Below are 16,185 nucleotides of genomic sequence, written 5' to 3' on the forward strand. Positions count from 1 at the left end.
ATAAAACGCCTGTTATTAATTATTACCACTTTGGAAGATATACGAGTAACACAAACCGGTAGCAGACAATATGAGCAGAAGTTAGAAGTCTCTTAGAGTCTCTGACATAGTGGGAAGTTTATTAACTGTAACATTAGTAGGAATATCGTCTTAGAGTTTAAGGGGCCACCGTAAGTCAGTGCACCTCAATGCTCATATACTAAAAACGTGTTACGTCCATTGCGCAATTTTCTATTTTTTCTCGCTGTAACATGTTCTGGTGGCAGACCAAGGCAATGAATCAGTCTTAGAGCTCAGAATCATCAGGTACACGCGTTATTCGCGGTGAACAACAACAAGTTGCAGTATTTCAGTTTGAGACTCAAACGCAGTCTCATTGTCTCTTGACCTTCTCCTTTTTTCCTTTGACCATGACCACTAAACATTTTGCTGCAAAGTATATGACCGCCACAGCTGCAATCAGTACAGCAAGTACGAAGGCGATGACGTCCAAAAGCAGAAGTTGCCACCAGTGGAGGTCCAGGGCCGCACTGCGCAGGTGCGGCGCTCCCTTGTGGCGGATGACGTACTCCAGCCACCACACAGCTGTGTCTAGGGAAGTCGACCGGTGTTCTTTGAACAGTTTAGAGTACTCCTCCATATTTTTCTTGTAGCTGAAAAGTAAGGCACTTTGTAAAGACACTGAAACTTTTTGATCATAGTCTCTCTCTCTCTCTCTCTCTCTCTCTCTCTCTCTCTCTCTCTCTCTCTCTCTCTCTCTCTCTCTCTCTGTGTGTGTGTGTGTGTGTGTGTGTGTGTGTGTGTGTGTGTTTTCTTTTTTTATACTTTCATATAAATGCCTTAAATGCCTCCGCTTTCTACTGACCAGCTAATTAAAACGTTATGAGTTTGTTCTTTCGCAACAATTTTCCAACACTCAACCTGTGAACCTGTATAGTTTCTTCCGTTTGCCAATAGTTTCATACACTTTATATGCGAATATACCGCATATAATATTCGTGTTACCCTAGCATGACAACGAAATTGTTCCCTTGATAAAGTGACTGTCCTTTCTGGTATGGACCTGCTTTGTTCGTGGTTACGCAAGGCGATTAGACTACCGAAATAACGCTACAGAGGCCGTCATGAGAAACACACAGTAACTTAGGACAGGGTTGTGTGGTCACAGGCTGAAGACGAAAACGATAGAGCACTGGCAAGCGAACCAGATTAAACCGGGAAACGTTTTTGACAGCAAAGGAAAAGCCGAAATTATACTGGAATCAGTCATAAATGTAAGGATTCAGTGACTTTAACCGTACTGTACACCAACCAGCAACGTGTTTCGAGAGAGAATGCTCTCACCAGGTTCAAAATGGTTCAAATGGCTCTGAGCACTATGGGACTTAACTGCTGAGGTCATCAGTCCCACAGAACTTAGAACTACTTAAACCTAACTAACCTAAGGACATCACACACATCCATGCCCGAGGCAGGATTCGAACCTGCGACCGTAGCGGTCGCGCGGTTCCAGACTGAAGCGCCTAGAACCGCTCGGCCACTATGACCGGCTCTCACCATTTTGTCAACACCCAGCATACTAAAACTTCCAACAGCACATTTGCGGTGTTCATAAAATAAAACACTTTAGGCTATGGTTCCTTGTCTCACTTCAATATCGGCCACTTGTGTCCGTAACCGTCCCACTATATACAGCTGGTGAGGGGACCGGGGACTGTTACACTGCTGCGGCACGTGATGAGACGGTGAATGACAGACATGACGATGTTAAAGAAATATGAGGGACCATCGTCCAGTGTGTCTTATGTTATCTTATGAGGGCTGCATATGTGTTGTTAGAATTTCCAGCGTCTTAACCACATGCGCTGAGTGTTGACAACCTGATAATGAGAGCATTATCTCTAGAAACACGTTGTTGATTGCTGACTTTTATTACTGATAAAATGTAAGAGCCTTTTCTTCAATCCGAAAGAAAACGAGTAACATTAACTCATGTTGGAAACTTTAAATGTCACTCATAGCAGGAAAAGTATTAAAAAAGTATGTCCATAAAAATAAAGTGCTGGGGGGGCAAGAAATTTTCTTATTGTGCAGTAAGCCAAAATCTTCCCCTATGAAAGGAAGGATGCAGGGTCACTCCCCTGCTAGTACGATGTAATTTTCAGCTGTACGTGTGAAGCATAAACATGATAACATACAAAGGTGTAAATAGCGATACAGACCATTGGGAATATTTTATCTGTGCTAGGAAGTAAATTGCAGGAGGAACAGTTTTAACAACTGCGTCTTGCCGAAAAGCCTACAGCTACGGAATTTGAAACAGCAAATCAGAGCCTGCGCTAGTAACAGGCTTCAGTAATACAAGATACGAAAAATAATGACAGCGAAATAAATGTTCTACGAGCTTAAATGGGCTCTCAGAATACAACAACGGAAAATTTTAAAGTGAAAAGACAAGACCTAGGACCAAATGGCTTAGTCGAACATGCGAAATTACGAAAGCAAGGCAATATTATACGGAATACGGAAGAAAAAACATGTAACCAGTTGTCCACACTTATATGACTGCGTTTATGATCAATAAGATCGATGCTGTGCACGGAGAATATGATAAGAATCACAGCTCTCACGTTTCGCAGACGACAAGAAAGCTGTATAAAAAACGAACAAGAGATTATTGCCAGTTAGGGACAGAAGCTGTCTGAGGGGATTCAACAGGGGAAAAGGCACAACAAAAACTACTCCCTGTGAAAAGCCAGGATTCTACAAAAGCACTGGAGACGCGATAGTGAACACTGGTACAGTAGAACCCCTCTAATCCGTCACCTTCGGGACCGGGACCATGGTCGGAACGAAAAAAGGTCGGATTATCCGAAAAATCTAATATGTATTGTAAAATATATAAAAAGACATTTAGTACAAAAAATTAAACGATTTAAGAACTAAAAGACGTCTATAGTGATATAAAAAGATTTTTTTTACACAGTGTAAAACAATATATTAACTAAAAAACGTCTACGCACACTCTAATAAGTATTGGTTTTAAAAGGAAAAACGTCAATCAAATTACAGTATTATACTGTACTTAATAACGTATAAACGATATATACTGTAATCTAAAAAATGTTTATAGCACTGTACATAAAAACAATTTTTTTACAAAGAACTGAACTATTGTATGTGTAAATTAAGAAATGATTATACTGTATGCATTGTTTTTACAGTAAAAACGAAAACAGATAATTTGGAAAAAAAGTCAGTGATACATTTTTGTTTAGCAAATATTATTCTAGATTTAGCTGCAGTGTCCCTCCATTTTTTTAACCACAAAACTTCCGTTGGGAGTTGAAGTTGGATTCTGCTCGATGTACTGAAGGGCGATGTCAAAAGTGTTTTTTGCATCGTTGTGTGAAATCAGGGTGGTGGGTTCGTCTTCGCCGTCCGAATCCTCATTCACAGTTTCCAGGCTAACAGCGCCAACAATCTGGTCGTCATTGAGCTCTTCAAAAGAGTCACAGTCTTTGTCACATTCGTTGATACACTCTTCAGTTTCATTGGCAGGGACGTTCGGCTCCAGAGTTTGCAGATCTTTAACGATTTCCAGTGCGTCGTTGTTTTGCTCATCTTCAGTAAGCTCATTTTCAGTCATAATTTGTGGCCAAATCTTACGCCACGATTTCCGCAGTGTGTCAGGTTTCAGTTCATCCCATGCTGCAGAGGTTGTGTAGATAGTATCTTTGAGGTTCAGGGATTTCATTGCCTCAAATAAGTTATGACCTCCTTCAGATTTTTCCTTGATTGAGCTGATATATTTACTGCAATATCGCCTTTTTAACCGTTCGATAACGCCCTGATCCACTGGCTGGATGAGTGAGGTCATATTAGGAGGCAGAAAGAGAGCTTTTATGTCCCCTTTCACCAAATCTTCCTCAGATGAATGTGATGGTGCGTTATCCAACAGCAGTAGGGCACGAACAGGCAAACTTTTTTGCTTCAAGTGTTTTTCGACCGATGGCACAACTCGAGTAAAACCAGGATTTAAAAAGGTTGCAGTCCATCCAAGCAGTATTTTGATTGCGATAATAAACCGGCAAGGAAGATAATTTTATATTTTTGAATGCTCTTGGCTTCTTAGATTTGCCAATGACGAACTAGGGGAGCTTATGGGTACTATCTGCGTCGCTACAAGGAATGACTGTTATTCTATCTTTTATAAGTTTCGTTCCTACCACGGATTTATTTGAAGCTGCGAGCGTTTTTGTTGGCAACATTTTAAAGTTCAGCCCTGTCTCGTCGATGTTATAAACTTGGCACGGTAACAATTTCTCGAAACTTAACAGAAAACTCCTTAGCGGCTGCGGCATCGGCAGATAGTTTTTCACCGGAAATAGAAACAAATCGGACACCATGACGAGTTTTCCAACGATAAGTCCAGCTTTCACTGGCAGCAAATTCACTTTCGGCTTCCAGTTTTTTGTGCAAAGCTATCGCTTTTTCTTTGAGAACTGGCCCGGATATTGGAGTTCCTTTCCTTCTTTCTTGACAAAGCCACATCCACAATGTGTTATCAAGCAGTTCAAGTTTAGGCTTTTTTAACGTTTTGCGATTCTTCAGAGTGTTTTCACCATCAATCGTAACTGTATAGGATTCAATGTCTTTCCGATTCTTCCTCAAATCCATAACTTCGTAACACCTACATTCAGATCCTTTGCAATTTTTTGGAGCGATTCTTCTTCGTCTAGTCTTTGTAGCACTGCCAATTTTTTATTTAATGAAAGAGTTACGTGTTTTCGTTTGAATCCAGACATGTTGAAAAACAGACAACTGTACACACAATAAATCTACAGTATCAAGTACTGTAGAGAACACGGAATAAAGCAAACAACGACGTTTTTTAATCCCAACAAAGGATAAAACTGCACAATAATGTACAGTATAACAATATGCACAGCGATAGACACCGCAACAATGGCCCGACAGGCGTCCAGTCAGTGACAGTCGACACAGGCTCGCGTGCCTGAGCATGGTCGGACTAACCGGTGTGACGGACTATTCAGGGTCGGATTAGAGGTGTTCTACTGTAATACAACTCTAGTCTTATGGGTGGGAAGATGCCACGCTTCTCACTGTAGTGCCTTGTATAAGAGCTACAGCCCATTCAGAGTGACTCAGTTTTTGCTACTTTTACTGATTTATCCAAACCGTATAGTCCTCCTCATGAACTGAGTATGTAAGGTATCTTAATAAGTTGTCTGGCTTGACGTAAGCACAAATAACAGTGACGAGCGATGAAGAATTATTACACATAGGATCAAATATTGTAATGTGCGACAAATAGCCATTCACCGCCAAGGTAGAGCCTGTTGCGTTGGCAACACTGCGCCGACGCGGACTCTTCGAGTATTTGCTGCAATAAATAATAATAAAAAGCGTTGTTATTAAGCAGTTTTTAAACGTTTACAGTTGTTATAAATATAATCTAAGTGTTGTTAAATTAGTGGAAGTGTTAGTGAACTAGATTAAACGGGGTAAGAAGGGTATTTTTCTTCTCGCGCCTGTAGCACGGATCCTAGGCCTAATTTCACGCAAGCGAATCGTAAGTAAGCGGTGAATTAAACTTGTAGGTAAAAGTTTCCAGTTGGTATAAATATAATATAAGCGTTGTTACATTAGTGGAAGTGTTAAAGAAGATTAAATGGGGCAAGAAGTTAATTTCCTTCTCGCGCCTATAGCACGGATTTTAGGCTTAATTTCACGCGCGCGTATCGTAAGTAAACAGTGACTTAAACTTATTTGTAATCACCAGTTTTTTTATTCAGTACTCTTTCAACTTATTTATATCTGCCTGAATAGTTTCAAATGTCCTTTGTTTACGCTTTAGTCGGTACTTAAATCAGTTTTTACGGTTTCTGTTTTTACCGTGAGTGAGAAGTGTGTAACGTGCCGTAGGATCGTTAGTTCCGGGGTATGGTGTGATGGGTGCTGTAGTTTCTTTCATTGGGACGAATGTAGTGACGTGGGAAATTGGGACATAAATGAGGCTCACCAGTGGTACTGTAGCATCTGCTGTAGAGATAGGAAAATACTGGAACAGGAAGGGAAAATTGCAGCTCTTCAAGCCGACTTAGACAAGGCAAGGGAGGATCTGGACAGGTTAATGAGGGAGAAGGGTGAACAGAGGTGGGAAGTTGCAACAGGTAATAGAGGGAACAGGCAAAGGGGAGCATCAAACAGCTTTGTCATTAATCTCGAAAATAGATTTGACATGTTGCCTCAGTCAGAATCGGATGAGCCTCATGTAGCTGAAGCTGTAGAAAGGGCACAACAAGCTTTCAAGGACTCGAAAAAGGTAGGATACCAGGGGGTACCAGAGGGGCCTTGCCCTTGTTCTTGTCTTTCTGCTTTTTCTCTTGTGAAGGAAGAGAAGAGCAGACTGCAGCAAGGTCAGGCACAGAATTACACTTGGCAATCTTGGTGCCCACCAGCCGCAGATCACATGGCTGATGTGGAGGTGTAGATCACCTTTCAGGGGGATGCCAGGAATAGGAGTCCTGGGAGGGAGCTTCAGCTCCAGTGGCTGCCGGAGAAGGGGAGCACTTCTCCGGTGGGGGAGGGGGAGCAGCACCCAAAGGGGTGGGTAGGGGTACTGAGAGGTAGAGGTACTGATGGGGAGGGGGAAGGAGAGTGGGAGAGGGAGGTTGAGGAGGAAGGTGTGGGATGAATGGGGCGGGGCTGGGAAAAGGAGGGGGGTAGGAGGGGGAATGGACGTATCTGAAGCAAAAGTAGAAGTTAGAGGCACAGGATGGAGCCGGTCGTACTTTTGACAAGCCCTGGTGTAGGTACATCGATCTAAAGTCTTGTACTGTTGAATCCATCATTCTTTCACATACACTGGGCAAGCTGGCGAGTGCGTAGCATGCTGCGCATTACCATTTATTGACACTGGCAGGGGAGCACAGGCACACCATCACCTGCTCTGGGAGGGTATCCCCCTCGAAGGCCAGGATAAAGGCGCCTGGATTGGTGGGATTGTTTTTAGGGCCTTGTTGTACTCGGTGGATAAATTGAAGTCTTTGCCACTCAAGGCTTGCACGGAGCTCCTCGTCAGTTTGGAGAAGAAGATCCCAGTAGAAAATGATGCCCTGTACTGAGTTTGAAGGTTGGTGGGGAGCAACAGAGACTGGGATGTCCCCGAGATGGTCACAAGCGCACAGAGCTTCAGACTGGGCAGCAGAAGATGTCTTGATGAGCAAAAAACCGTACCGCATTTTAATCAAGGATTCCACGTCGCTGTACTTACCTTCAGTAGTCTCCACGAAAAACAAAGGCTTGGTCATGGCAAAACTTTCGCCATCTGTCCTTGTAAAAACCAGGTACCGAGGGAAAGCTTTCAACCCAAGCTGGCGAACTTGACCCTCTTCCCAAGGAGTGGCCATGGAGGGGAAGGCCAAAGGATCAGAAGAGGAAGTGCCATGTCTTATATCAATCACTCTTAGAGATGGCCACAGAACGGCCAGTATGTTGACGCTTTTGTCGCTGCATGTGGAAGGCATCTGCCCTAGTACCACCCACTCTGACCAGGGGCTCACCACATTGGTGCCACACAGCCACAGCAAGGGCCGTCTGGCACGGCGGCCATTGCCAGGAGTTCTGATGCCCCAAAGTGATGAGCATCGACTCCTTGGCATACACGAGGCGTTTACAGCTCAGGTACTAGCAGTGTGATCCCTGTGTTGTCAGGGGGCTGAGCGAAGTGGGTATTTAACAGCCCCACCACATGGACTGTGCTGGTGACCTAGCAGCAAGGGGGCCAGGGTGCAAGAGGAAGGGAGGGACAGAGGAGCCTCCACCAAATGGCTCACACTGAACGGAACACGTTGGAAATGGAGGTCAAACCCCAAGGCGACCAAAAACGCCGAAAAGGAGATGGAAACAGCAAACTAAACAATAGCACATACCAAAACAAAGCCAGTAGGATAGCCAGGTCGATATAAAGAAGTCCACCAAGAGGGAATGGAGGGGGCAGGGAGAAAGGAGCAAGGACAGGGGACGAGAAGGACAGGGACAGTAATGCAGTCTGGAAAAAGGAAGGAGACTGCAATAGCTCGGGGGCCCGTGCGCGCCACACATGTACCCACAAAAAGACTGTGGGCCGTCTGGGGGGTCGTTCCATCTAGTTTTGTACAAATGCGATACGCACGGTAGTATAGCGTACACAAGGTATAAAAGGGCAGTGCATTTGCGGAGCTGTCATTTTTACTCAAATGATTCATCTAAAAGAGTTTCCCACTGATTATGACCTCCCAACGGGAATTAAAAGACTTCGAACGCGGAATGGTAGCTGGAGCTAGACACATGGGACATTCCATTTCGGAAAATGTTAGTGAATACAATATTCCGAGTTCCACAGTGTCAAGAGTGTGCTGAGAATACAAAATCTCAGGCATTACCTCTCACCACGGACAACGCAGTGACCCCCGGCCTTCACTTAACGACCGACAGCAGCGGTGATTGCGTGGATTGGTTGGTTGGTTTGGGGAAGGAGACCAGACAGCGTGGTCATCGGTCTCATCGGATTAGGGAAGGATTGGGAAGGAAGTTGGCCGTGCCCTTTCAGAGGAACCATCCCGGCATTTGCCTGGAGTGATTTAGGGAAATCACGGAAAACCTAAATCAGGATGGCCGGACGCGGGATTGAACCGTCGTCCTCCCGAATGCAAGTCCAGTGTCTAACCACTGCGCCACCCCGCTCGGTGATTGCGTGGAGTTGTCAATGCCAGCAGATAGGCAACACACCGTGAAATAACCACAGAAATCAATGTGAGACGTAAAACCAAAGTATGCATTGGGACAGTGCGAAGAAATCTGGCGTTAATGCTCTATGGTGGCAGACGACCGATGCGAGTGCCTTTTCTAACAGCACGACATCGCCTGCAGCAACTCTCCTGGGCTCGTGACCATATCGATTGGAAAACCGTGGCCTGGTCAGATGAGTCCTGATTTCAGTTGGCATGAGCTGATGGAAGGGTTCGAGTGTGACGCAGACACCACGAAGCCATTAGCTCAAGTTATCAAACGGCGCTAAGCAGTGTGGGACTTAACATCTGAGGTCATTGGTCCCCTAGACTTAGAACTACTTAAACCTAACTGAAGCACCTAGAACCGCTCGATCACAATGGCCGGCCTCAAGTTATCAGCAACGCACTGTGCAAGCTGGCGATGGATCCATAATGATATGGACTGTTCACATGGAACAGACAGCGTTCTCTGGTGCAAATGGACCGATCATTGACTGGAAATGTTTACGTTCGGCTACTTGGAGACCATTTGCAGCCTTTCATACAGTTCATGTTCCCAAAGAATAAAGGTGTTTTTTATCGATGCCACAATTGTTGGCGATTGGTTTGAAGAACATTCTGGACAGCTCGAGCGAATGATCAGGCCATCCAGATCGCCCAACATGAATCCCATCGAACGTATCTGGAGCATTATCGTAAGGTCAGTTCATGCAAAAAATCGTGCAGCATAGCTCAACATTTTTCAGGCGACTTTCGACGACTTTTTGAGTCCATGTCACGTCGAGTTGCTGCATTTCGCCGGCCAAAAGGAAGCCCGACGCGATATTAGGAGGTATCTCATGTCCTTTGAATTTGCTTTCGTAGCAATTTTCCAACACGGCGGATCTTCCCCATCGCTCACAACTTTGCTTTGTCCATACCTGCTAGTGATAAAATGCTCTTGAACTTTGTCCGCTGATGCTCTGTATTTTAGGCCCTGGCGCTGGTTGATTTACATTGACCGCTCAAGTAATCTGAAATCTTTTTTCGTCGCTGTTGCTAAGCTGAAATATCTCCCTATTTTTCTTGTTTACATTCATATATACAGCCGTGTTCAGTAATGCTGTAACGGCCGTGTGATGACTTATTCCTGTTCTGCGTGGAGTCCAAAACCTCGGGCCTGTTGGTGAGCAGGAGATCTAATACGCTGCTTCACGAGTCGGTTCTCTGATTAGCTGCTCCTGGTAATTTTCGGGTAAGGGATTGAGAAAGATTTCACACGGTTCCCTGTCCCTACTAACCCCCTTAATTATTTGAGTAACCCGGACTATAGTTTTTTAAAACTAAATTTCGACTGAGCAGGCCTCTGAAGGCCCAACGGTACAGTGGGTAAGTTGATTCTCACCTGATGCTTTAACAAGACGAGGTGATTTACGTTAAATCATCTCTAAGTTTTCCCTGATATTTTTTGCTACCACTTATACGTAGTCAGAGGGCGTAAAAAGGCATCCAGAGAACAAAATTGATCCTCCTTTTACACCTATCTTCACCAAAAGTATTTCTCATCGGAATGTGTTCTAACTTCACTGTATATTATCGTGTTTTTAACAGCTTAACACTCCACCACGAATGTTCAACTTATTTTTGAGACATAACTACAGTATATTCATACATCAATGATCTTCAGTACTTCACCAACTTTGCTGATCTTACCGACAAAAACAAATGACCACCCAAATTCCAACATGTTGAATGAAGGCACAAGAAATGACCTCAAACGGGACTACTTTAGTCTCATATTCTTTCCTCAGGGATACGGTACTAACATGTACTAAATGATTAATGTTCAGTAATGGATTGTTGGCTTTTTCGAAAGCATTTCCTTTAAATCCTCAGATATGTAGTAATCAGTATTCCAATATAAAATTTCTTGCTTCATAAAATTGTGTATGCTGTATAAAGTCAGAGTGCGCTGTTTTATGTGTATCTCACACACACCAATTTCATCTGGAAATTGTTTGCATGCACAGTTCCAAACCTTATTCAGAATCAAAGTCAATTGAACATACCTTGAATCTTCGATAGTTTTGTGGATGGCATCGAGAACAGTCTCCTTTGTGACATCCTTCAAATAAATTCTAATACCAATTCCTGCTGAATTTATCTTCGCACAGTTGTGAGTCTGGTCAGAGAAGAACGGTATGGCTATCAGAGGTGTGGCTCTGTATGCCGCTTCGTTCAGACTCTGCAGGCCTCCTTGCATGATGAACAGTTTCACATTAGGGTGAGCTGCAACAAACAACAACAGTAACAATGGTAATAAAACTATACTGTAATATACTTAGGCTAAATGTCTTATTTCGACCTATATGCGTAACTTATCCAAGTTTTTTCCTTCCTAAATCGTAAAAAATGGTCTCAGGTGTGGTTTTTGATTTTCGAGAGCTACTTGCACAGTTCGTCTAAAATGTTTCAAGACTGATTTTATTCATGGTGTAAAAGCGACGTCATCGCAGTGAGTACGGTTGCGGCTTGAACTGACAACTGTCGACAGTAGACGTGCATTCGACCGGCCAATGTTAAGTAGTGGACGTGCAACTGTATCAACGTTGTTTTGTCACAAATCGCAGTGGATCAACATCTTTAAATCAAGTGTTCCAAAACTTTCTCCAAAACGTTTTATGGAAGAGAAAAGCCGGTGCGAATCTTGTCCCGCACACCTCGACACCGGAACAAAAAGAGTGACGCGTGGACGGCTTGCCGCGATTCGATTGAGTTTCAAAACTTGGACAGTTCACTTCTGGAAAAGAAAGAGTCATGGGTGATGAGATATGGTGTTATCAATACGAAGGTACAACAAAATGACAAAATGCAGAAATTCACATAAAAGGTCACTTTGACGACAAGCCGACATACAAACCTATGTGATGTGTGAGTTGAACAACATCCCAAAGGAAGGACTTTTATGACAGTTACACTTGGTTATATGCACGTTCTGTGCGTTGTACTCAAGTGGGGGTGGGAGGAGACTATGAAGTACACTTTAAGCATTAAAATGGCCATCTTAACTTTGCTCTGTTTTATACGAGGGCTGTCCAGAAAGTAAATTACGATCGGTCGCGAAATGGAAACAACTATGAAAATCCGATAAAGCTTTGCAAATATGTGTTGGGCAGTGTCTCTAGTATGACTCCAGGTAGAATTATGTCGCTCTTTTCATTCCTGAGCTCTTAGTGAGCGCGTAAAGATGTTATAGAAAATAGTGTCTCCCGCCAAGCACGAGGGCCTGGTGAGAATTTTCCCCTGAAGCTATGCAACCAACATTACATAACTGTCGTGCGGTTTCTTCTTCAAGACAATTCTCAGCCTCATTCTTCAGGGGCAATGAAGATGTTCCTGCATCGTTTCAATTAGAAATGTTTGGTTACCCACAATACAGCCCGTAATTGTCTCCCACTGAGTTTCATCTCTGCTCAAACGAACCGCTGGCTATGAAGACAACATTTTGGCACAGACAACAAGCTTTAGGCCAGCGTAGAGAATTGGCGGATAGCACTGGCAGCTGCCTTCTATGATGAGGGTATTGGAAAGTTGGTACAACGCTACGACGAATGTCTGAGTCAGAACGGCGAGTACATAGAGAAGTAGCAGAAAGGTGTAGCTAACTATTACAAATGAAACATTTCTGATTTTCACTATGATTTTCATTTCGCGATCAATCGTAGCTTACTTTCTGGACAGCCCTCGTATTAATCGCCGGCACATGTGGCCGAGCGGTTCTAGGCGCTTCAGTCCGGAACCGCGCTGCTGCTACGGTCGCAGGTCCGAATCCTGCCTCGGGCATGGATGTGTGTGATGTCCTCAGGTTAGTGAGGTTTAAGCAGTTCTAAGGCTAGGGGACTGATGACCTCAGACGTTAAGTCCCATAGTGCTTAGAGCCATTTTTTATATTAATCCGATCTTGAAAATTTTTTGAATGATGCCTTAGGCCTTGGTCACGGTGCAAAATCAACAACTGACTTAGAGTAGAATTTTCCACCCAGTTCAATATAATTAATGGTAAGCATAAAAATAATAAAATGGTGTGAATTTTCCTCCATGATCATTGAGATAAATGTCTATTATAATTATTACACTACTGGCCATTAAAATTGCTACACGCAATTTGGGTGCATAGATCCTGAGAAATCAGTACCCAGAACAACCACCTATGGCCGTAATAACGGCCTTGATACGCCTGGGCATTGAGTCAAACAGAGCTTGGATGGCGTGTACAGGTACAGCTACCCATGCAGCTTCAACACGATACTACTCTTCATCAAGAGTAGTGACTGGCGTATTGTGACGAGCTACTTGCTCGGCCACCATTGACCAGACGTTTTCAATTGGTGAGAGATCTGGAGAATGTGCTGGCCAGGGCAGCAGTCGAACATTTTCTGTATCCAGAAAGGTCCATACAAGGCCTGCAACATACGGTCGTGCACTATCCTGTTGAAATATAGGGTTTCGCAAGGATCAAATGAAGGGTAGAGCCACGGGTCGTAACAGATCTGAAATGTAACGTCCAGTGTTCAAAGTGCCGTCAATGCGAACAGGAGCTGCCCGAGACGTGTAACCAATGGCACCCCAAACCATCCCGCCGGGTGATACGCCAGTATGGCGATGACGAAAATGCGCTTCCAATGTGCGTTCACCGCGATGTTCGCAAACACGGATGAGACCATCATGATGATGTAAACAGAACCTGGATTCATCCGAAAAAATGACATTTTGCCATTCGAGCACCAAGGTTCGTCGTTAAGTACACCATCGCAGGCGCTCCTGTCTGTGATGCAGCGTCAAGGGTAACCGCAGCCATGGTCTCCAAGCTGATAGTCCATGCTGCTGCAAAACTCGTCGAACAGTTCGTGCAGATGGTTGCTGTCTTGCAAACCCACCGATTCCATATTCTGCTAACAGTCATTGGATCTCGACCAACGCGAGCAGCAATGTCGCCATACGATAAACCGCAATCGCGATAGGCTACAATCCGACCTTTATCAAAGTTGGAAACTTGATGGTACGCATTTCTCCTCCTTACATGAGGCATCACAACAACGTTTCATCAGGCAACGCCGGTCAACTACTGTTTGTGTGTGAGAAAACAGTTGGAAACTTCCCTCATGTCAGCACGTGAACCTTGTGTGAATGCTCTCAAAAAGTAATAATTTGCATGTCACAGCATCTTCTTCCTGTCGGTTAAATATCGCGTCTGTAGCACGTCATCTTCGTGGAGTAGCAATTTTAATGGCCAGTAGTGTATTAACCATTTTACTTTAATTTTATTTGTGCACACATAGCTGGAATAACATTACTCTAGGAACGGAAACACTTTTAGATGAAAAAACAATGATGTAATGTAGAAAAATTGAAATAATTGCCCCTTGCTTCTGTAACAACAGCTGACTATACTCATAGTACGCAACTTTTGGTGTGAAAAAGACTGAAGTTAAGGAGTAAAGATCGAAGATATAGGACTGGTTCAAGGTACGTGCCGACTCACGCTACAGGCCTCTCTCCCACAACCTGTTTTGATTGCCGTATTACATCTACATCTACATCTACATTTATACTCCGCAAGCCACCCAACGGTGTGTGGCGGAGAGCACTTTACGTGCCACTGTCATTACCTCCCTTTCCTGTTCCAGTCGCGTATGGTTCGCGGGAAGAACGACTGTCTGAAAGCCTCCGTGCGCGCTCGAATCTCTCTAATTTTACATTCGTGATCTCCTCGGGAGGTATAAGTAGGGGGAAGCAATATATTCGATACCTCATCCAGAAACGCATCCTCTCGAAACCTGGCGAGCAAGCTACACCGCGATGCAGAGCGCCTCTCTTGCAGAGTCTGCCACTTGAGTTTATTAAACATCTCCGGTTACCAAATAACCCTGTGACGAAACGCGCCGCTCTTCTTTGGATCTTCTCTATCTCCTCCGTCAAACCGATCTGGTACGGATCCCACACTGATGAGCAATACTCAAGTATAGGTCGAACGAGTGTTTTGTAAGCCCCCTCCTTTCTTGATGGACTACATTTTCTAAGCACTCTCCCAATGAATCTCAACCTGGTACCCGCCTTACCAACAATTAATGTTATATGATCATTCCACTTCAAATCGTCCCGCACGCATACTCCAAGATATTTTACAGAAGTAACTGCTACCAGTGTTTGTTCCGCTATCATATAATCATACAATAAAGGATCCTTCTTTCTATGTATTCGCAATACATTACATTTGTCTATGTTAAGGGTCAGTTGCCACTCCCTGCACCAAGTGCCTATCCGCTGCAGATCTTCCTGCATTTCGCTACAATTTTCTAATGCTGCAACTTCTCTGTATACTACAGCACCATCCGCGAAAAGCCGCATGGAACTTCCGACACTATCTACTAGCAAGTGTGTGTGTGTGTGTGTGTGTGTGTGTGTGTGTGTGTGTGTGTGTGTGTGTGTGTGTATGGGAGTGATCGCTGTGTTGAGACCACCCGCACAGAAATCAAATGCTACAAGACCTTCATGAAGACGACGACGACGACTACGATAATAATAATCATAATAATAATAACGAAGTATATCGTGAATTTATTCTGGGCTTTGAGATGGAAGATAATTTCCTTTTACGTTTAGCGTTCACTGATAGGGCTATATTACATTCAAGTGGATAAGTGAACCGCCACCACAAATGTAAGAATATGGGGAACACAGCAGCCTCATAATGTAGACGTCGTTTCAGTGTTTCACGTATTCTGTGCCGCTTGTCTCATGGAAGATTAACGTCCCGGTCTTCTTCACGAAAAAATGGTTACAGCTATCATATATTGAACATATAGCTCTTTTCACAATTGCGGAAATGTGCTGAAAATGCCAGTTTTCAATAGGACGGAGCGCCAGCACACTGGCACGTACGTGCATCAGCAGCTCTAAACAATGGGCTGCCCCAGCGATGGATCGGCTCTCGCATTGCAGCGTTGGTCTCTAAGGTCGCCGATCTCACTCTATGGTGTGTGTGTGTGTGTGTGTGTGTGTGTGTGTGTGTAAGAGAATCCGCATATGGCTGAACTGCGACGTCGTTACAGCTAACTCCAGAAACACTCACATAAGTACTCGACGAGTCTGACTGTCGTCTGGATGTTTGTTGTGTTCTGAGGACGACACATTGAACGATTGTGAAAGGCAAATGAAAAATTTGATCCTGAAAGTAATTACAAAAAGTACCCCAAATCTGCAAACGGGCATGCGAAAATATACCCTTGTACAATCGGATGGCTCTTTCGAAAATAAGAACTTTGTAGCACTACGCGAAAGTTAAAATTCACCGAAAGTTTCTACTTTGACTCCTGTCAAGTCTTGTGATATCAAACGGATGAACAGC

The 16,185-nt window shown here is 44.0% G+C and overlaps 1 protein-coding gene across 1 annotated transcript in view; it reads right to left on the reverse strand.

The window, feature by feature from the left end:
- Positions 1-204: 204 nt before the first annotated feature.
- Positions 205-16,185, reverse strand: part of LOC124621979 (UDP-glycosyltransferase UGT5-like) — a 151,489-nt gene continuing 135,508 nt past the window's right edge. Inside the window, exons 6-7 of the mRNA XM_047147516.1 lie at positions 10,847-11,066; positions 205-653 (exon numbers count right to left, since the gene is read on the reverse strand). Of these exons, the coding sequence (XP_047003472.1) occupies positions 374-653; positions 10,847-11,066 (500 nt within the window). The 3' untranslated portion in view covers positions 205-373. The remainder of the gene's footprint in view (positions 654-10,846; positions 11,067-16,185) is intronic.

Source organism: Schistocerca americana, chromosome 7, assembly GCF_021461395.2.
Source record: "Schistocerca americana isolate TAMUIC-IGC-003095 chromosome 7, iqSchAmer2.1, whole genome shotgun sequence".
NCBI lineage: Eukaryota > Metazoa > Arthropoda > Insecta > Orthoptera > Acrididae > Schistocerca > Schistocerca americana.